At 39.8% G+C, this 23,449-nt stretch overlaps 2 protein-coding genes across 2 annotated transcripts; both read left to right on the forward strand.

The window, feature by feature from the left end:
* The first annotated feature begins 3,431 nt into the window (after positions 1–3,431).
* On the forward strand, positions 3,432–12,357 carry atcaya (ATCAY kinesin light chain interacting caytaxin a). Its single transcript, XM_073476771.1, has 12 exons — positions 3,432–3,508; positions 6,154–6,212; positions 6,312–6,554; positions 6,979–7,152; positions 7,314–7,416; positions 7,974–8,105; positions 8,468–8,554; positions 9,360–9,458; positions 9,685–9,720; positions 9,884–9,955; positions 10,085–10,143; positions 11,903–12,357. Exons 1-11 carry the CDS (start codon positions 3,432–3,434, stop codon positions 10,116–10,118), a joined length of 1,116 nt encoding a protein of 371 aa, XP_073332872.1. The 3' UTR covers positions 10,119–10,143; positions 11,903–12,357.
* A 5,424-nt stretch (positions 12,358–17,781) lies between these two features.
* On the forward strand, positions 17,782–21,704 carry mibp (muscle-specific beta 1 integrin binding protein). Its single transcript, XM_073476378.1, has 8 exons — positions 17,782–17,981; positions 18,919–19,009; positions 19,592–19,640; positions 19,881–20,055; positions 20,671–20,742; positions 20,828–20,934; positions 21,099–21,184; positions 21,403–21,704. Exons 1-7 carry the CDS (start codon positions 17,956–17,958, stop codon positions 21,182–21,184), a joined length of 606 nt encoding a protein of 201 aa, XP_073332479.1. The 5' UTR covers positions 17,782–17,955; the 3' UTR covers positions 21,403–21,704.
* Positions 21,705–23,449: the final 1,745 nt, after the last annotated feature.

Genomic DNA, 23,449 nt, shown 5'->3' on the forward strand with positions numbered 1-23,449 from the left:
GACAGCAGTGAACCGCTGAAGCTGACCGTCAAGATAGTTCACCCCCTCTACTGCGGCCAATGGTAACGCCGCTCTGCCACACCGGAACTGCGTACGACGGAAAATATCTTACACACAGTGGGGAAAAAACACCATTAATGCGTGGAAAAAATCGTGTCGACTCAGTGTATGATTTCAGTTAATTTACCTATGCATTTTTAGCATAGATTGTGTCGTATAGTTTGACAACTGTATTACGCATGCGCGTTAAAAAAATCAATAATAGAAAACCGATCTTTGAGAATGAAGTTTTCAGTTGTGAGACATGGAAAATGATTGAAAGAAACACTGTAAAATTAGTAGTATTACAACGAAAAGGAACAACAAACAGAAAAAAAGAAAGAAATAAGGTAGATGAGGAGGAAGAAAAGAGCACTTTTTATCGTTATCATGCCTCTTGGGAATTAACGTCATTCTCAAAATTAAATGGATATCATAAACGTGTTTAGTTGTGCTTATTATTCGAGCGTGATTTACAAAAACGAAAAATGCAGCGCTTACGTGCTTAAATTCACCCCTCGTGCTGTCTGAAATACGGTGTTTACGCGAAGGCGGAAGTAGATCGAAGTGAATCCTCTCGCCTTTTCTGCCGCGAACCTGCTGTGTGTCTGTGTCAGTCACGCTTGCACTGATGTTAAAGATAAAACTTGATGTAAATCCAACGACCAGGCGGGGGATCAATCGACAAATATCTACATAACATCACATTCAAGTGCCCTGTCGATGTGATTTTAAATTGCCTGGAAATCATAATATTTCAAGAAGATAATTAGGTAAAAATGACCTTGGGTTTTAGGCTTCATCTCAGGAGAGGCACAAAATTGAGGATAGAGGAGAAAACTACGATATAAAAACGCATACATATGTCAGGCGAAAATATAAACGTATATATTATTACTACTGTGGGGTATAGGCTTATAGCACCAATATAGAAAGAGACCTGTTATTGGAATATGCAGCTACCATGCAGGGAAACTAAGCAGGCGTGATATGATTGGTTAGTTACAAGTGAAGTAAGGGACTGAATAATTCATGTGTGTGGTGAGATTTGGGGTATAGTATGTATGAAAGGGGCGAGGAGACAGAGAGGGAGGGGAGAAGCTATGGATGGAGAGAGAGATGCTGTTGCCAGGGAACAGCAGCCACACAGAGGACCACCGAAAACAACAGTAGGATTATCTAATGGAGTAAAGAGACTGGTGCTCATTTTTCCCAAGTTGCTGTAGGGATAAATGAGCTGCCTCCTCGGAGAGATTTGGATACTCAAAGAAGGGTTTGAATTGATATTTGGGAGTGGAGAAAGATGGTCTAAAGGTATTAGGAGCTACAGGGAGACAAAAGAGGGAAAGAGAGCAAGATATAGAGGGAGATCATGATGCCAGAGCAGATGCATTCTGATTAAAGGAATTTTGTGTCTTGGTGGTGTGGACGTCGGAGCTGAGAGGCAGGCTGTCGGCTCGCTCTTCACGGCCAGTCTATCTCCCAACAAAGGTGGCCAGAGGCGGAGGAGAAGAGGGGGAGTCCAACACAGAGGTGCCCCCTGTCTTCAAACACCTGCTGCTGGCTGGCGGCTGACATCGAGGACACTGTATGACTGTGTCTGTGCACGAGCGTGTGTGTGTGCATGTGAATGAGTGAAAGACAGGGAGCGTGAGAGGAGAAATTTCAGCCTGACCCCTGCTTTTCCTGGTGGCGAGGAGGATCAGGACTCTCTCTTCTTGAATCTGTGTGACTGAGGAGGAGGGAGGACGCACAGACACGGAGCAGCGAGAGGTTTTGTGGGGATCTCACAACGCTCATGTGAGTATAGCCACTGATTGCATGTCTATTCTGCTCGCTGCACAAGGCACACACCTTACTCTGATTGCATGCACATTAGATGGTCCACTAACACATGAAATCCATCTAGGTTTTCTCTCCTTTTGGCTGTTCCTTTTAAGATGACCTAGAAAGGCAGTGAGGCCATTTCCCCCCTGCGATGGAGGTGATTCATTTTGTAAAAATCTTTGGTTTACATGAGCAGCACAACATTTGTACAGGATCTGGGTTTTTTAATGACATCTGGTTTACATCTGAGCTTAATCTCCACACACAGCATTTTGTAGACATCTTAAATGTTTATTGGGATATTTTCCCAGTCTGTCAAGATGGTTAGATTAAGAAGAAACCTCCTTGTTTTTGATACATTTATTCTGTTTTCTTTCTCCACTCTTGCTAAACAAGCTGACAGTGTGCACCACCCATCACCCCTTCTTTTCACAGGGTGTTGTCACATTGGGACCTTCTACGAATAGGAGTGTGATGTGTTAATAGATTTGACTTCATGCTGCTCATAAGTAGAAACGAATTATTTCCTTTGTGTGAGACTTGGCTGTCGTCCCGTTTAATCAACCAGGAGTGTCGCTGCCAAAACCACCAAAACCACCAAAACCACTAAAACCACTAAAACCGCTCCACATCCTCTAGTCAGGAACCTGTGTTGCATTATTTCTCATTGTGATCAACACTGAGTTTGCAGTGTTTTATTATCAAAAAAACTGTATCTTTGTCACGCTGCACTCACTTAACACGTTGCCAGAACCAACCAGGCAAGCACTTACAAGTCTGTTTCTAAGAATATCCTCCAACACAGACCTGGGAGTCCTCTCTCACTCAGCCGAACCTGCTCAGATATTGTGGATTTTCTACTTGAGTGGAGAACTACAAAGAGAACAGGTCCAATTTAATATCCACTGTGCTGCTCTCATGCAGCTCACAGCCCAAAACAGGCCTGTGCTCCTGTTATTAATGTGTCACTCTTGTGTTGTGATAATGCATTTTGATTTCAGCATTAAATCCAGTGCATCCTAATGCCATTATTGATTATGCAGCGTGAAGTCTCTGTATTGTAGGCATTCACTCTTGAGAACAAATGAATGAATATTAGATCTGAAAAGAAGTTACAATAAAGCCTGAGTGTGAGTAGAGATCAAACAAGCCACAGTCACATCAGCGCAGTAGGATTATGGAGCAGGGAGGGAGGATTAGGTCTGCACGACGTCCTCCTCATTGGCCTCTTGAGTTCCACCCTTGAAGAAATTCATACGTGATATTTGACTTTGAGGAGAGCTGAGCTCAGAAAACGCGCCCGAGTCGGTCACATGCCTCTCACATGTGCTCCTCTGAGGCAGGGGGATCAGAACCATGTGAGTTACAGCCCCTGAAATGTTAAATGAAAAAATATTTTGGATAAGAATCCTCCCTTCAAAGTCAAACACGTGTTCCTGCGGTGCAGCCATGAAGCCAGCTGTCTAGTTAGAACATTTGTTTTATGCATCAGTTTAGTTGTGAATGGTGCTCATTGATAAACCCTTCTCTTCACACCTCCAGGCCCCGGCTCTCCTCTCTGAGGGATGGGCACCACAGAGGCAACTCTACGAATGGAGAACATGGAAGTGAAAGACGAGTGGCAGGATGAAGACTTCCCCAGGTGAGATCCTTTGACTTCTTACTGATCTACCTACTGTGTGTGTGTGTGTGTGTGTGTGTGTGTGTGTGTGTGTGTGTGTGTGTGTGTGTGTGTGTGTGTGTGTGCCTTTAGCTATATGGCAAATTCTTGTGTTTGTGTGTGTTGATGCACATGCAGCACATTTTAATTTATGGATGAATAACTCATTATTTTGGAATTAATTGTGCAGTTAATTATTCATTAGCTGAACTACCAGCTGCACAATATTACTAATGTATATTATGTATGTTCTACTTTTTATGTTAATATTTCTTCTTTCCAAGCATTAGCAGAGCTATTACTGTACTATTATAATTAAAGGCTTTAACAATTCTTATGTTGATGTGAAAAGATTTCTCAGAGATAAGACAGCTGATCAATTATTTGCCACACTAGGAGAAGAGAGAAAAACAGAGCGAAAGATCAATGAAGGCAAAACACAACTTATTCTTAATGCGCCACCAAGATTTAGAAAGTATCTGATGTTCACAGCTTGATGGGCAGAAAAGGAGCAGGAGAGAAGACAGTCAGCAGTCTCCTCCTCCTCCTCCTCCTCCCTCTTCCCTCTTCCCTCCCCCTCCTCTGTCAGATTGTGAGGCAGGAGGAAGCCAGGGAGCAGGTGCAGCTCTGTCTGTAAATGGTCTCAGGCTACGTCATGTGACGCAACAGCAGCCGCCGATCAGCAACACAGCATTGCCAGGAAAATGGTGGAAGGTTTGGGTTAAAGACACAGTCAGACACGGAGGAATATCCAGCAGCTAAAGGATTATTAACTGAGAGACGCTCTGCTCTTCTCTGCGGAGGAGACAGGGAATGAGTAAGCAAACCAAACATAAAGGTGTGTGAGGTTAAAAAGCTCATTTGAATCGGCTCTGACAAAAACAGCCCTGTGATATTTTCCAGAAGGTAAGCATCATTGGTTCGATATTGATGTTGTTGTAGCTGCAGCCATGAATAGGAACAAAAGGGATTGTCTTGCTTTTGTTAAAAGAGGAAATAAAGCCATAAATCTGTTATGTTTGTAGAAAAGGCTTCATTTTGTGACAAAGCAAGCGTTGAACTGGTAATCACTGCAGGGGTCTCCGGGGAGTAGGGTCGGACCTTTCAACAGCGCCTGTTTCTGTGGGCTAAAGCCAGTGCTGTTGGCACAGGAGGAGCACACACTGTCACACACTGCCCTCCTCTAGATAGGGGCAGTTGGCTTTGACAGGACTGCAGTTAAGACCATCTCTGCTGAACAACACTGCGCTGTAGCTCTCCGCATCTCTTGTGTTTTGATCTGTTGTGTTGTCGCTGATATATACGTGTAAGCACATCTGTCCTAATGTGCGTAGTTTTGCCTGCTCTCACATAAACACGCACCAACACAAACTCATGCAAATGCAAGACTGTGACCTCCTGTCACCTCCTCCTCCTCCTGCGCAGGGTGTCAGCAGTAAATAACAGGCAGAGCTGCACCACTTTGTCTCTGCAGACACACACTTCTTCCCTCATTCTGTCTCTAATTCCTCCCCTTTTCTCCTCTCTTTTATCTTGCCTTTCTCCTCGCCTGGCAGCCCTGTAAGCTTCATTTCTCCTCAGAGAGAAGTTAATTACCATCTCTATCCTCTTAGACTTGCTGCTCTTTTTAATGCTTCGCCAGATTAGTGACATCACCCACGTGTTGACTGGTCCATTAACCGCATCCTTATCACAATGTGACATTTTAATGTGAGTCCATAGATGTAGACTAGTGCGTACAGAGAACATTGATCTGAAATATGTGAAATAATCTTATTAGCCAAAAGTTAAGGCTGCTTTTATTCAGAACCCAATGAGCAGATCTTATAAATTGCTTGCTGTACTTGGGCTCTGTGGGACTTCTGTGCTGTGCTGTTGCTCCCTGTTAGCACACTGAGACGAGGCACTGGAGAACATGCATAAAGTCACATCCTATGGACTATCGTGGACCCGAGTCCTTCACAAAGAAATCCACAGTCCAGCAGCATTAAACAACTGAAACAAATTGTCATTTTGGCATTTGGTATAGTTTTAGTGCGATTTTGGTGTTGTATTGCTTTTTGTCTTTATTGTTTTTGTCGTTTTTTGTTAAGTTATGTCACGTCTCTGTTCATTTGAATTTCCAAATTTCTGTGATTTTGAACCATTTTTTTTTTACAGCTAAGTAAGATTAAAAATCCCTTGACTTAGCAACACTACAAACATGTGATGTTCTTATAGAATGATGCATTTCTGTAGATCAAAGCTGCGCTATGTAAGAATTTTAGTTAAAAATGTTCAAAAATGTGCTTAAATTATCAAAACTGTAAAGAAATAACAGTTATAATGTCTATCCATTGTATTACATTGATATCTAATGAAGTTAGCATGCTAACTAGCTATCTTTGTCCTGGTCTAATGCTCCTGTGCTAGTGTTGTAAGCACCAACACTTCTGTGGTCCCAGAACTCCCAGTCCGGACCGCTAGCTGTATGGCTAACTGCCTAACTAGCTAACATCAGCCAATGCAGGTCTTTTGCTTGTACAGGAATATTTCACCAGTGCAGTGTCACTTCTTTCACTTCAGTAAAGCATCTGAATGCTTCTTCCACCACTGACAAGCACAGTACTGGTTATGTTTCCCTCCAGACCACTGCCAGAGTACGGAGACATGGATTCCTCCTGTGGTCTCACAGACGACAGAGCCTGTAAGTAACACTAGAAACTGGCGGATCACCATAATATTCTCACTTTATGACATCAGTTACATTTCCTGGTTTGTCTCTCCCCTCCTGGTCTTGCTGTAGCTCCCCCTAACTCCCTGAATGTGAGCCCACCAGGAGGAGGCGTGTCCTCATCGCACCGTAAACGCCGCACACTGGTTGCCCCGGAGATGAACCTTTCACTGGACCAAAGCGAGGGTTCTTTGCTGTCAGACGACTTCCTGGATACACCGGATGACCTGGACATCAATGTTGATGACATCGATACGCCTGATGAGACAGACTCGCTGGAGTTCATCACCAATGGCAACGAGCTGGAGTGGGAAGGTAAGTGGTTTTAATTTAAGCCTTTTATTAATGTTACCTTTAAGTTTAATTTTTCAAGTTTCATATGTTTTATTTGTCTGTCTTTTTTCCAAATCTTATTTTATTGTTATTATTTTACATTTTCTGTACTTGTATTCCTGATTTAATTGTTTAATCTTTATTTTTTTATTTTAAACACCTTGTTACTTTAAAGGTTCTACATATGATTATATAAGTGTACCCAGAGTTATCTTCAAGCAAAGTCCAATTCAAATTGTCACCTAATCCTAATTTAATCTTAATCCTTAGACAGTGACACAAAAGGTAACTGCTGAGAATGAAAGTAATACTAAATCAGGTTTTCAGCCTAAATTCCACCTAAAAGGAGCTAACACTCGGACAATATACTTAACTTTTTGTCTGAACAAATCTTGTGTCTGTCCAGATGACACACCGGTGGCCTCAGCCAAAGCAGGTCCTAGTGACGGTTCAGGAGAAGCAGGCGAGGATGGGAATGCCAACAACGGACGTCTCTGGAGGACAGTGATAATCGGAGAACAGGAGCATCGTATTGACATGCAGGTCATCAGACCTTATCTCCGGGTCATCACACACGGAGGTCAGTCAGTCATAACTCACGTAAGGCTTTGGAAGATGACTAAAACATGCAACCTCTCAGCCATATTATATTGTACAGGCACACAACCAACAAGACAAACTGTTGTTACACTGCAAAGGTCACGACATTATTCGCTATTAACTGAAACTGTCTCTCATCAGGTTATTATGGCGAGGGCCTGAACGCCATCATTGTTTTCTCTGCCTGTTACCTGCCTGACAGCAGCTGTCCAGATTACCACTACATCATGGAAAACCTCTTCCTGTGAGTCCGTCCTGACTGACTTTTAGTTATCAAGTACAGGCTCAAGCTTTGATGCTATACATAGATGGATTATTGCATGTACATACCAGGCAGAGGCCCCTAAATCAGAAGTAACCTAATATCACATCCCATAGGAAAGTCACCGGGCACAGTCAAAAGTATGCATGCATTGATCATGTCCAAATCCAAAATGCAAGCAACAAAAAGGGACATAACAAAAACCTGGCAACAAAAATGCAACAAGGAGAATCCAAGAAAACCAAAGAGTAATCTTAAAACGGGGAACAAATCAGGAACACACAGAACACAGAAACGCAGGATGAAAAGAGACAAACTGACAAAGAGTAGGGGAAAAACTTGAATACATAAGGGCTAATGAACAAATGAAACACAGGTGTACACAGAAAATAAGGGCAGGAAAAAGACAGGGAGTGGAAAGTCACAAGCAGACAAACAAGGATATATTCTACAAAATAAAACAGGAAATGACAAACCAAAACCCCACCCATGACATTTGGTCTCGTAATCTGTCCCTGACGCTGTACCCTTTCATACAGGTATGTGGTGAGCAGTCTGGAGATGCTCGTTGCTGAAGATTACCTGATCATCTACATGAACGGAGCCACTCCTCGGAGTAAGATGCCCGGGATCAGCTGGCTCAAGAAGTGTTACCAGATGATTGACAGAAGGTGGGAAAAGGAGAAAATCTTCCAACAAAGTGGTTGATAAACTCTGTAAAAAACAACTTTTATGGACGGGAAAAAAATTAGGCTCACTCTGCTATTTTTAGCCACCGAGCTACGTACGTACAGAAATGCATGACATCGATACTGACAGACACAAAATGGAGGGCAATGGAAGTTGTCACCTGCTGTCAGTGAGCAGGTGGCTGAAGATGACTCACAGGCTACAGTTGCAGCTGGACTCTATTTAGAGAAAACCTCTTTTTAATTCTCAGTTTGATATTTTTAATATCTCGTGTCTGTGTTAGCAGAAGCCTTTAAACTTACTAACCTAATTGAGAATGTACTTGTTTGTGTTGTGATGGCAGATTGAGGAAGAACCTGAAGTCTTTGGTCATCGCGCATCCCACATGGTTCATACGCACCGTCCTGGCGATATCCAGGCCCTTTATAAGGTAACACATGCAAACCAACAATTGAACAAATAGGTTTCAAAGTGGAAAATACACAAAACCTGGTGCACAAGGAAAAATACTTTTGTAGTGAACTAATAAAGACCATACGGTGCTTTTGATTTGTCCTTGCCATATGAAAAAAAGGCATTTTAATTTAGCAGACATGTGACTCAAGTCATTTGTTCCAGGTCTCAAACAAGTTCCAAGTCATTTTTTTTCTTGGGCAAGTCAAGTTAAAGGTTTTGTCACGTCGAGTCTTTAGTTAAGGCAAGAGGAAAGATTATCTGGGCTTTATAAAGAGAAAAGCCAAGGTAGTAAGATAAGATAAGATAAGATAAGATAATCCTTTATGAGTACCACAAGGGTGAAATTTGCAATATATTACGGCAGCAATGGGGATAGCAAAAATAGAGAGCATCAATTAAAACAATAGTAATAAATAAGTTCAAAATATTGAAAAATGAAGTAAAAAAGCAGTAGAAACAATGTAAACAATATAAATAAGAAACAAAAAACTCCAAGTATTTACACTATTACATATTGACAAGAGTATTTACACCATTTCACATTGAGATGCAGAAATTGCACACTGGGAAACTGCACATTGGTATAATGAGACTGCACAGTTTAAAGTGGATTTGGTGTGTGTGTGTGTGTGTTTGGGGGGGGTCTACTGGGAGCAGTGCTGGTTGTACAGTCTAACAGCAGCAGCAGGGAAGGACCTTTGATATCACTCCTTCAGGGGGAAGCAGCCTGTCACTGAAGGAGCTCTCCAGCGCTGTTGTTCTGTTGTTCTCCTCTGCAGTGTGAAATTCATGAATAAGATCCAGTACGTCCACAGCCTGGATGAGCTGGCAGAGATCGTCCCCATGGAGCACGTCCATGTTCCAGAGTGTGTGGTGCAGTAAGTACCTCTTACCACTAGATGGAGGAAAATAGCTGTAGAAGAAACCCTTTAACTGCAGGCGATAGTTCCTACTGCTGCCCTTTTTAAAAATGATTACTCATGTAAACCTGGTGGAGAACTAGTGTAATGTCACATCCTAAACACCAAATACGTTTAGTACTGTGGTTCTTTAAAACGACTTTACTGTGTGGAATGGGGATATAACAGTGTTACTCGTTTTCAGATTTGACGAGGAGAGGATTAAAGCACGGAGAGAAAGGTGAAATACATTTGTCCTTTTTTGTTTCATATTGGTAACTCGTGCATTCACATATAATGCAGATATAATTGCACATATAATTCTCATCCAGAATTGCACTCATTTTGTGTGTGTGTGTGTGTGTGTGTGTGTGTGTGTGTGCGCGCGCGCGTCTGGTGTCCAGGATGGAGCAGGAGCGCAGACAGCAGGAGCAGCAGCAGTCAGTCCCACAGGAGCCAATTAAAAAGTCCGAGAGGTACCTGTCTACCTGTCATATCCTCACTCCGGACATTTGACTAGTTGGGACATCTATGAGTTTTTGGTGCAGTGTCCTCTTTCTGACTTTATAAAAGTTCTCAGTGCATTTTTGTTTTCTCGTTTTCAGGCCAAAGTCGATGTTTGTAGGTGAAGGATTATGAGAAGGACAGAGCCGTGCAGGTGAAGGTAATAAAACACTGTTGTATTTCTTATTTGAAGCTCCAGTGTGAAACAGATTCACCACCTAGCTTTTGATATCGCCACACAGATATCTAAACAGTGACCCTTTCTATTGTTGGGAAGAGGAAGAGGCAGTGTGAAAGCTGGGTGAACGATTTGTTGTTATTTATGCAGGAGGTGTGTGTTTATATTGGGGGTTGAACTGTTGTCCTTTTGAAACTTTCATTTACATTCAGATTCACACTCATCCAGTTGATAGGCCTCCATTGTGTCCTCCTTATCTGGTGTGTCTTGCAGACCTTTACACTGACGCTTGGTCATTAGATGGGTTTGTTTTTCAGCCTTTCTGAGTAGCTTCTCTCAGTCGCCCTTTTCTTCTCTTGCCTGATTATCCAAGATCCTGTCTAGTTAAGTGTAGATCACATGCATGTTGTTAAGGAAGTAAAAAAGTCCCTCAGAAACCGAATTTAAATCGCCCATGATACTGTAAAATTTGCCTTTCTGGTCCAAAAAGAGGGCTGGGATTCAAGAAACATATCAAAGAATTACTGTGAATAATATCTTCTTTTTTTAATGTACATGTTTTTTTTTATTTCAATACAGTTCAATACAGAAAATTACATCCTCCCCTTGATTTGCAAAACTGTTCTCTCCAGCAGAGGTGGAACTGGGTCACTGACTCACCCCTGCAGAGTGAGAATCAGTACTGTGCAGGGTTGCCAAGTCTGCTTATTATAAGCAACCTTGGGCTTGTTTTTCTCTTAAGTTGCTTACAAATATTGGTGGTTGCAGGTCGCATTTTTTCTGCTTGTTTCTCAGTGTAGTTGCTTCCTTGGAGGCATGTCTCCTGTTTAGTGAAAATGCCTATTTTCTCATGTTATATGATCTGTCTACAACCCGGTCCCTCCACGTCTCCCTTTTCCCGATACACTACACAAACATTGGTGACATTTCAAAGAAAAAAAGCGAGATTATTGGAGGTTTTTTAGCTACTTAGCTAACAATGCCGGGGACGAGGTGGACAATACAGGTAAAAATACAAAAAAAGAGTGGGAGAAATAGACTGTATTGATGGACAACAATGGCAACACTGGTACTTTGTGTATGGTTCTGTGTGTAGGACACCCTCAGACAGACAGGACAAAACAAAGAGGACAAACAAAACAATGCTACAGGTGCAGCTACAGATAAAGAGGAGAAGAGGAAAACAAAACTGCTAAAAAGGAAAAAATTACAAGAGTAATTACAAGAGTATTATTAGTTTGCAATCAACTCTCCACACAAATCTCCCCCAAAACCTCCACTGCATAAAACACCTCACTGTTCATTACATAATTTAATATCGTCATAGAATAAACACCATCTATTAGTAGTAAGTCATACCACCTGCTCCCTTCAGAGCCAGTGTTAACGAGGCACATTGTTGTTATGAAACCAGCTGGCTGCAGGATAAATAAAGTGTGCTGTAACTGACTTTCTGATAAAGGTCATAAGACTCAAACGCCACTCATTAATACAAAGAAGTGAGCAGGATAAAAGTGCTACTTGACTCTGACTGTTCACATTTTCTGCTCCTATTAGCTAATTCTTTACTGAACAGGCAGGTTTTCACTTACAAGCACATATACGATGGTGTCTAGAGGTTTATTGAACAGATGATTGATTTAAAATGAAACAAAATCATATTTTCGGATGTGAGATTTTTTTCTGTTCGCAAACTATCGAGTCTTAACTGTTAAACAAACATTTCCTTCTCTTTATGCAGTGTGACAGACATATGGAGCATGAAGCCTTCGATTTATACCCTTATGAGGCTGTGGTACATCAAGTCTACGTGTGCTTTCTTGTTTTACCAACATCCAGTGGGCGATTTGTGCCGTCATTATTTGTCATCAAGATGGCACCTCATTTTCCTTCTGTCTGGAACCCCTTCTGCCTCTCTGCCGGTCATCAGACCTGTTGTATAGCTCATACTGTAATATTACATCATCGTGAGGCTCCGGACATTGAGAGAAACTTTGTGCGAGTGTGGCAGTGTTGGGTGAAACAATTGTAACTCCAGTTTAGATTCTCATGGTGTAACTTCACATGAAGGATTACAGACATTTACTGTGATTAAAGGACATTTTACAATTCTACTTTTCGGTCATAATAAGGTACATATCTTGAGTTAACCAGGTTTTGCAACCAAAATCCAGGTTGTTTTTTTGAATTCCTAAAATTCGGACAATACAGAAAACAATAACTATAAAGTCTGCTTCTGTGACGCCCAAGGAGAAAGTCCCCAGACTCCCTTAAAAAACATTACATTTTGAGACTAGTTGCATTAAGAGAAACTTTACAGGAAACGCTGTCTACAACAGATTTTTGACTATTTGGACCTTCTTCTTAATTCAGCAAATGTAATACATGAAGATATTTCTTTCTTTTTTGGAGATATAAGAATTTAGGCTGATGACAGTGGTGTGTAAATATGTTAAGAAAGATTTAAGAGACCAGTGATGTCTCACAGCAACTTTATTGATGTAGCAGATGCTGAGCTTGGGTCAGTGTGTGACCACATTATATTCTTGTGAATATAATGTGTGTTTGATGTAAATAACAATAGTTCCAATGTATCAGATGCCTTCATCTTTATTTTTTTGCCCCATAAATGCTGTATAATAAGGCCTTCTGCTGTACTGACATTTTGAAAATGTCCAAATGTACTAACATCTGTACTCTACCTTGTGTTATGATGTGCCTCAGTCGTCTGTACATAGAAAACGCAGGAACATGATCGATATTTGCATTTTGTGGCCTGGAAACCCATATGAGAAAATGTATAAGAATCATACATGTGTTTGTGAAGCAGTGCTTGTTGTGTCACATGGTTACTGAAAGCCTTAAACGGTCATGGTTCAAACGTATTATTTTCTGTTTCGCCGTGATAACGAGTTCAGTTTTTATTTGTTTTCTTGAGATCACAGGTTATTTATGTCATTATCACGGAATAACAAATGTTGTTTTCCCGAGATAACGAGATAATTTATCATGAGAAAACAACTTGATAAGATTCATGAGAGAGGACCATGACATACACACTGCTCAGTGAAGTGGGATTTAGGAGTTTAAAAGCAAACCATGTGCACTTTTTGGCAATAATACTCCTTTTATCTGATATTCTCGGCTTAAATCAGTCGCTACATTTGTCAAAATGCAATGTGTGCATGCTAGCATGGCTCTGCTGATCTAAAGAAGATTCATCTATAAGGAATAAAAGGGAACAACCTTTTGTTTTCTTGTGATAACTGGTTCATTTATCTTGTTACCTCGGGATATCAAAGCTCATTTTCTTGAGATCTGGAGAAAATTATCTCCTTATCTTGGGAAAACATTTGTTATTCCATGAAAATGACATGAAAACAAATTAATGTTGCTGATTCACGAGAAAACTGAGAAACTAATATGTTTGACCCATGACCATTTAGGGCTTCTGTACATGGTTATGGCCACATAAACAGACTTCATACAACGTTAAACAAAAAGGCTTTATATTTACTACGCCATATTTAGACTTCATATTCTTCATATTGCAAACTGTATGTCATGTTTAAGATAAATATAACACTAACCAAACACATCTGCAATAATTTTGTATGAAATTCGTATCAAAGTGGCCATAATGAAGACAAAAGACACAAGCACTGCCCATGTGTTGGCATAATAATTTTATAAATTGCACACTCACGTATTATTCTTACAGATCTGTTTCATATGGGATCATTTGCTGTCAGCTCACAGTGAAAACGTGTTCTGATTATTAACTGGGCTAAGTACAAAGTGGCCTGTAAAGGACGACGTTTTGATCTGATTTCAGAATGATAAGGTTTATGAAGCTCACATGGAGATTATTTCGAAACTTTTGTTCATTTCATCAGAGTGACATCTCCTTGTGTTTTTCTGAGTCGATGTCAACACATTGTCACATTTAACAAGCATTTCTCAAACATCCTAATGCATTATGGATTGTTCTGGGGTTGCATTGATTTTCTCTCATGTCTTCCATCTGTTCAACTTAGTAGTAGCAGGAGGGCAACGGAGTAAGAATTTTTATTTTTGTAAAGAGCTGCATTATTTTGTTTGCTGCCTGCCTTGTTTTGCACTATTGGATTTGGTTGTCACATAACCTTTGAATGGTTTCAGCATATAATGGGATTGATTTATGTTCAGGAGGTTCTCCTTAAATGTATTTTGTGTTGTTACCTAATGCCATGCAGTTGTGTAGCTATTAGTAAGGCATGGAAAAGCTTCTTTGAAGCAGAAAATAGGACTCTTAATTCATAAGTGCCATCTCAATTCTAGTTTTCCTCATATTCTTTTGCCTTTCTGGTACAGGAATGTTAATGAAAAGGTTCAACTTTTCAATTCTTTTCAGATGTGAGGCTGTTTTCACACCAATAAACCAAACCTGAGCAGTTTCATCACATGTTTATCACAATCCAAACAGAGCTCATCGTTCTTTGAGACTCAAGTTCCTTTGAGTTTTGTTGGCTGTACTTAGTGCCTATTTTTGAACCAAACGGTAAAAGAAATCCAGATAATGTGAAGGAATGTAACATGTAACCTTTTGATTTGTAGTTATGTTAGTTTGTAGGTTAACTATATCAAGTCAGACCCAATATCATAAGCAAGGCTTGCATAGAAATGGCTGATATGAACTTTCCAAAAATCAAAATGTTCATTTTGACTATGAAAGCACAATATTTATACAAATTATTTGCCTTCCAATTGTCTGCTGTAAAATGTTTGCTCAGATTTCAGTGGGAAAGATGATTTATCATTCGTGGTTCTGAAGTTGTTTTGATTGATATGATCGGTTCTGCTTTGTAAATATAACTGAATAAACTGTTCCTCTCAAAAATCTGTCATGTGTTTAATTTTCTTGCAATGGCTGGAACAACTGGACTTACAAACATGTACTTGAGATGACTTTTGTCCAGTGCAGACCACTATGGAAACAAAATCTAAATTTATAGCCTTGTATTAAATTAAATTAGATGTGTAAATAGGCGGCTGTGGTCATATTATGTTTTATTACTATGTCAGTGTTGTATACAGCTTTTATCTGCTGCCACCCAAGAGGCAACAAATCAGTTGTTACAGGTTTAAGTCGCATCAGGTTTTCTTTACCCAAGGCTTTCTGTTTTTTCTTTGCAAACTGATCTTTATCATAAAAGTACATATAAAGATATAATGAAGACTGTGTTTGCATGTGTGTACACATACCTTTAATTAATTTTATTTATGAGGCCCCAAGTTAAAACATGTTTTGCTTCGAAGGGCTAATGCTTATTTTCTTGTCATTATCAATATGGCAGTAGAGTCTTGTGTGTTTTGGGTGTAAAAACTCAGTGTTGTTTAAACTTGAAATATGGCCCGATGTCCCTCAAGATTTTCACTATCCATCATCTTTTCAGGCGATGATCATCCAGTAAGTGGTAAATTGATTTGATCAACAATTTGTCAGATCACCTACATTTAGATGACTTGCAACCTGGAACAGAGCAGCAGCAGACGTCAAAGGAAAATGGTCACTATTTTACCCCTACTAATACTTTAATGAGAGCTGATGTGAGGCTGAGGTGGTCAAGCTTCCTGCTGGATGAGGACATGCAGGTGCATTAGAAATCCCAAAAGGCAGCTTACTTTTGGTGCTGCCGTGTCAGCGTGATGTCACCACTTCAGGGGATGCCCTACATGTCTGGACGAGGCAGTGATCAAGGCCTACTCCCGTAGCCATAAGATTATCATGAGTCACCCGTCACACCCTTCTCCCTTACACACTGACAGAGAGAGACCCTGACTGTTGACCCCTGACCCCTGACCCCTGACCCCCGACGGCTGTGACAGGATTCACATTGCACATGGAGACGTTCACACAAATAGACATGGATGCCACACACACTGTCAGGCAGAGAGCAAGACACTAACCAGAAGATGATTTACCTGGAGACAGTGCAGCACAAAATCTGAAAATATTACATTTTCTGTTTTCTCTGAGATTTACTTTAATGTGAACCTCCTTTGTGAATATTGAATATCTATAAAACATCAGGGAAGCTACATTGCTCTGGCTCACGTCTGAACCCATGACATCTGTCGCTTTAAATTTAGTGCTCCTGCTGCTGCACGGTGGCGCTCACACTCCTGACACACTTCACATATGAAAGCTCATCTGGGCTGTGACATAACAAATATCTATAAAATTCTCTAACGTGTATATTACTGAGATTTGTAAAAAGAATCAGTGCTGTATAATTTGAAGGAAGTGTCAAAAGTTGGTTGAGCTGATCTTATTACATCTGTGTAACTGAGTGTTTTGTAGCATTGTACAAGTCTAGACCAGTGATGAAAAGTAACTAAGTACATTTACTCAAGGAGTCAAGTTTACAATCTGTACAGCCTTGATTTATTCTGTTCCAAGCATTATTCTCAACTACAATTTTGAGATATTTGCACCTTACTTTTATACTACTTTATACTTTTTTGAGGTAAATATTGTACTTTTTGATACTTAAGTATATTTAATATCAGTTGATTTAAGACTTTTCCTCAACTACTATTGTAAATTTTACTTTTACCAAAGCAATCTTTTAACAAGGTATCTTTACTTTTACTCTTTTAGTGTGACTTTTGGGCACTTTTTACAACACTGACTATATAAAGTAATTGAAATCGGCTCCACATTCAATAATAATCAGTCAATCAATAATAATAATGATATTGTTGATATTGCTGAATATGGGCCTAAAAGTGCTTCAACCTCTTATGCTTAAAGTACATTTAAATAAGATAAATGTAGTACAATTTACATTTGACATGTTTACATTTATTGAATTAAATGTAATTTATTGCTACTTTTACTCAAGAACCTAATGCCCCTGGTATGACTGGCCATAATTCAGACAAAGAAAACTACTCATCTGTCCTCCTTTCAAAGAATAAAATGACCTACTTTTTGCCTTTAATTAGCTGTACCCAGACCCTAAAATCTCAGCAATAATAATACTTCTTGACCTACTTGGCTGGTACTTTTTCCACATTTGTGCTCTCTAAGAAAATCCCACCATGTTAGTAGGGATTTAATATGATGTTGGCTTTGCATACTTTTAATTATAATGGCTTAAAGTATTATATTACCCTAATAACCTTATAAATCCAAAATAATATTTGGAAATCACAATATATTAACATTTTCCTCAATGAATATTACAGCCCTGATAACAGAAATGTAACCAGTTTTCTAGTACACAGCTGTTATTTCAATGTATCTATAAGACACCATCAATGGTAGTTTTCCACGACACATTATGTCACCAGCTGGATTAACTGTTGAATGTAAGAGTGCGCGCTGCGCATCGTCCACGGCTCTGATGGACAGGAGCAGCTGCTTCTAAATATGTAAATGTGCGAAAGTTCGGGGGCTGTGATTGGCTGGCGGCAGGAGCTCCCCGGGAGCTGATTGGCTGCAGCGGAGAGGCACGTAGGACGAGTGGAAAAGAGAACGAGCACGTCGGATCACGAGGACGCCCCGTGGCTGCGTGAGGCGTGACGCAACACGACGCAGGCTGGATATAAACTGCAGTACCTCGCGCTCTCATCAATGGAGCAGTAGAGAGAAAACTCATTGAGACCAGAAGTTCAGTCCACAAACTGCTGAAGCGGTCCAGTTGTTGGATTTTTATCCTCGGCTTTGTTTAAAAAAAAGTACTCTTGGCTGTTTCTTCAGCTGACATTGAGCAGGGCTGTCGAGAAGAGAAGAGAAGAGAAGAGAAGATGAAATACATTATAGGAATTGGCGGGTAAGTGTTTTTGCATTTATTAAACTAGCTATCCGTTATTTGCTAACATCTTTGACGTGAAGATGCACCTATTTAAATCTATACATTGTTAGCTTAATGTTAGCTTAACTGACAGTTAAGTGGAGTTTATGCCAGACTTGACTGAAATGATCACGTGTAAGCCTTTGTTATTGTTCGCGTCAGGCATCTCAAGGTAAACTATTCGCATGAAGTTATTTATTTCACAGTGGTGGCTAACGTTAGCTTCTGGTTCATGTACATTATCCTTTTGGCCACATGTTTTATCAGCCGCCCGCCAGAAAGTAGTAAAGGCGTGTTGTTAAACCGGTTCAGAGCGACGTCCGGTGCGGCTGGTTTGTTGTCATCAACTGAGCGGGACTTTTGAAAATTCACCGCCACACTCAGTTCAAAAGTGGAGGGAGATTGGTATAAGTGCAGATTAGTGTTGTCCAAAACTACAAACAGTTTAATACCATAATTATCATTAATAAAAGGTTTAAATGAGGAAATGACACAGTTTTGAATGTATGCTATTTCAGCTGATTTTTATGAAAACAGAGCCATGTGCTTTTTGTTCAGCACGACTTGACTGTTACCTTTTGTACATATTCACTTTTAATCACATACACACACATCTTTTGATTGCTTTAAACTGTGTTTTAGGCTAATATGACTTTATGTCATGTATACTAAATTATCAAATAAAATGTAAACAGAAGTAGCCAAGTATCTTCTGGCTGAAAGCTTCCACATTTGCTATTTTTTTTCTCATAAAAATAATTAAGCTTTAAATCATAAACGTGGCGAGCAATTCATTATTATTATTATTATTATTATTATTATTATTATTATTATTATTATTATTATTAGTAGTAGTAGTAGTAGTAGTAGTAGTAGTAGTATTGTTAATATGCATTTTATCATTTTCTGCCTTCAGAGTCACTAATGGTGGTAAAACCACCCTGACAAACAAGTTGATCAAGACATTGCCCAACTGCTGTGTTGTGCACCAAGATGACTTTTTCAAGGTGAGTTTTTGTGTGAATGATAAAAAGTGTTATGGTGTTATTCGTCCTTCCTGTGTGTACTGCACGGGCATTGCATGTAAGCTAAGCAGCTGGTTCTGCCATGAGTGATTACACATCCCACTTGCTCTGTTCTCCACAGTAAATAGATTAATAATGGCCTTGATGTCTGTGTAACATAGTTTCTTTGCTTGTTTTTCCTCTTCCTCTTCTTATTCTGTCATTCATGATTTTTCTCCCTTGTATCCTTGAAATTTCTTAATGATAGTCCTTATGTACTGTGATAGCCATCTAACAAGCTTTAAATCAACTTCACAGTACTTCTCTAACATGGCCATATGCATCTGTTTTTTCCTAGTTTACCTCTACTAATACCTTTTTATATTATATTTATTTGGCATTTTCCCAGTTTCACTAAAGCTGTGTAGCTGTTTTGTAAATGGCTTGCTTTACTCTGTGCATGCCCTATGTTCCTTTTTTCTTCTGTGCGTTGTTCTTGTTTGACCTTGTTACTCTGGCATGTGAGTGGGAAGTTTTCGGAGCTGTGAGGTTGCAGCAATGTTTTATTGGTGACTGTTATTTCAGAAACCTGATCAGATAGAAGTCGGGGAGGACGGCTTTAAACAATGGGATGGTAAGACTTCACTGAAGACTGCCAATGACTCATTGTTTACTCTTTAGTGTCATATACCCCCTCCATCCTACAACATTATACATTATAGCTGTAACACATTATACACCCAATATATCAACATTAAGACCTCCAGTAACTTGGAGCTAAATTCAAAACACATTTATGTTCTCAACATGTGTCTATTCTAATTCACTATCTATCATTTCCATCATCTTCCTTTCTATCAATCTTGCTCTACAGTGATCACATCTTTGGATATGGAGGCCATGACCAACACAGTAAAAGGCTGGATTGAGAACCCAGTGAAGTTCGCCCGTTCCCACGGCGTCACTCTGTCTTCTGAATCCAGTGTGGCCGACCCCGACGAGCAGACCCACATCCTGATTGTGGAGGGCTTCCTGCTCTACAACTTCCCGTACGTTAATTTGAATTCACTCCATTTAACTCTCTGTGTGTGCCATCCTTGAGGAAATGCTTACAAGGAAGTTTCTACCTGATGCTTCATCACAAACAACTGACCTGTAATGTTAATAGACATTAACTGGTTTTATTGATACGAAAGGTGGTTAGTTGTTCCAAACAACCTGTTGTTTGCTTTTACTCGGCTCTGAATTGAATAAGTTCTCTTACATAATCGCCTTCAGACCACCGAATTTTCACTGAGGGCAAGTGGCCATTTTATTTCTCCCAAATTCTCAGAAATGCATGACAACAAACATTAGAAGGGCGATGTTACTTCTGTTGTGTCACATGGTAATTTTGCTCGCTCACCATTGGTATACGTTCACGGACCTCTGCATGCGAACTGGGGTGGGTCCTGCAGATAGAGAGCCTCTTTCTGCTGAAGGCCTTATCTCTGAGTTGTCCTTTTAAAGTTGACTGCTGGGTGAACGTTGAGTACTCTGTAAAGATGCAGATAACAGACAGTATGAGCAGTTGCACAACTATGATCCTTTACTCTGGTTTGGTTGAACACATTCTGTATCATTATCAATGGCCCTGCTCATCGCCTTGTTCATTTCCCCTCTAGGCCTCTGCTGGACGTTTTCAACAAGTGCTATTACATAACAATTCCCTACGAGGAGTGCAAAAGAAGGAGAAGGTGAGGGTACAAAAAAAGCTTTGTTTATACCTTTAGTGTAGTGGCAAATGCACATTGTCTAACAGTGTGTTTTTATTATTTTCAGTACAAGACAATACACTGTTCCCGACCCTCCTGGCCTGTTTGATGGCCATGTGTGGCCAATGTACCTGAAGCACAGGACACTGATGGAGGACTGCAGTTTGAATATTGGTATGTTGCAGCTTGAATGCTTTATCTGGTTCATGTCAGTGGATATTTATCAGATCAGTATGTGTTTTGATATTTTCTTTGGGTAATTCAGGGCCAAAAGTTCAACCTTTTTTTAAGGATGATTTCAAATGTCTGTTTCCTCATCAACCTTTTGTGTGTTGCAGAGTACTTGGATGGATTGAAACACAAAGAGGAGATCTACAACCAGGTGTATGAGGACATTCAGAACAACCTGCTCAATCGTTTATAGGTAAGAAGACGGATTAAGTATGCAACTGTTTCTCTAGTTTGACAGAAATTACATTTAGGGGTTCTTGCAGTTTAAAAACATGTATCCTGGTTTGAAAAATCTGCCACATTTTCTTTTGTGCATGTCTTTTAAAAATATAAATGTATAGGGGTGTACAAAAAATGTATAAGTGTACCACCTCATCTAACAATATTCTTTTCTCTTTCTTTTACTTGCAGCAGGAAGACAGCCTCTCCATCCTTGTACAGAAATTGTAAATAGTTCGAAGGATTCTTTTTTTATGGAGCTTTTGTAATTTTATTCTTTGTTTGTAAATGCAACAAAACAATGCTAACTTATCATTTTCTTTTTAATCATCTTTGGATGATCTATATTTTTGTTTTTTCCTTTTTAAAATGTTATTGTTGAACGGATCATTAGTATGTTACTGTTATGTCAAACCACTGACTTGTACTGGACCATTTGTCACATTCTCCTATAAATAAATGTGTCATTAGCTGATGATATACAAACCTTCAAAGATCTCTGTACTTTTTTTGTCATTGATATAGTTCTATGGATACATGTAGGTAGGGCTGTTTGTTTGTGTGTAGAGAGATAATCATGAATTTATATATAATTTTGAAAAAGTTACATGATTCTTTTATCAAACCTATGATAATAAATACGCCATGTTGCCTTTGTAAAATTGTAAAGGTGGTTAGCAAGTACTGATGCAGTTGTGCTACTTGCCTTCTTGAGTCAGCCATGACTTTAAATTCTGAAGTGTGAAAAAAACAAAAGAAAGGAAAGAGGAGGGGGAAATAACCCCCCTACTTAGTTATACTAATCAATCCTGACTGCACACAGTGGTGTATCCTTAAAAGTTCAGATGAGAACTAGTAGGCTTAATGTTTTGTATGTCTGCAGATTAAAACAATAGTCAAACTCCAATTTAGAGGAGATGAGGTACTTCTCATCTGACTCGTGTACTGCAGGTTATGTTGATTTACAGGTATGTGACCATCTGAGCATAGCTCCATGAAAAGGTTGTGATGTGTGAACATGTCAACATTTCTATGATGGTCGCTGTGGACACTGGGGACCGTATTCACGAGCATATATTTGCTGCTCTGATGAACGTTCATATAATTTTTATCTCTTCTGTGCCTGTGTCTCCAGCTTGGGTGTTTGTTGTTTCCTGATTGTATTTTTGTATAATTTAAAACATTACAAAGACAAATGGCAATCTTTTTTAAAAGAATAAAGAACTTTTACCCCCAAGTCAGTAACACTATGGTCGACCATGTGGGTGGTTGATTCTCATCTCAGACCTGTGATCGGCAACAACGGTTTTCTCTATTTTAATACTGGGTAGTTTTCTGTTTGCTGAAAACTTTTCAAATGAATCCACTTTTCCACGGTTTGCGATGGGATCATAAGTGAACATTGCTCGTCTTAAAGGGGCACCAGCCAAAAATGTGAGGACCCACTGACCAAGAGTCTGTTTAATCTAGGACCACAGAACAAGAATCTGGGCCACTCTGGATTTCATGTACCTCGCTTTCAACTGGGCTAACTAAACATGATCTAACTGGACACTAAGTCCTTTAATAGCTCTAATGCAATATCTGAATACCTGAACACAATACAGAACATAAACAATCCATATGAACTACATCCAGGTTGAGCTAATTTTGCTTGTATCTATTTAAGAAACAGGAAATTCTCTGTTGAGGACCTCTGTCCTCCTGGGGTTTTTCCAACACTAACTCTGCTCACTTGCTTCAAGTGGATGCCTGAGTAGGTCACAGACTAACCACGAGATTTAGCCTATTAGCACTAGATTTACAGCGCATGAGGCCCACGGCACGTGCTGATATCACCTACCGCTATGTTTCCACACATTTAAATAGGCCAGAATAATTTCTCATTTCCCCTGAGGGAATACCTTTTCCTGTCAGAGTTAGTGAGTGTGAATTTCAGCTTATTATGCCATGGCTAAATAAAGAACAGGTCAGGTAGGTGCATGTATTTCAGGACTCCTGATGTCCAAAGTACACTGACAACCAGGGACCATTTGGATGTCAAAATCAGTCCGGGCTCTGACTGTTCAGTTGAAAGTATTAGTGATTTAGGTCACTTTGAGGCGCAGTTGTGGAAACCAAGTGATGTAAAGCAGAGGGTTTACTTAAAGGGAAAAGTTCACCCAAAAATGAAAATTCAGTCATTATCTACTCGACCTCATGCAAATGGAAATTCGGTTTCGAAGTCCACAAAACATTT

This window comes from Pagrus major, chromosome 11 (assembly GCF_040436345.1).
Source record: "Pagrus major chromosome 11, Pma_NU_1.0".
NCBI lineage: Eukaryota > Metazoa > Chordata > Actinopteri > Spariformes > Sparidae > Pagrus > Pagrus major.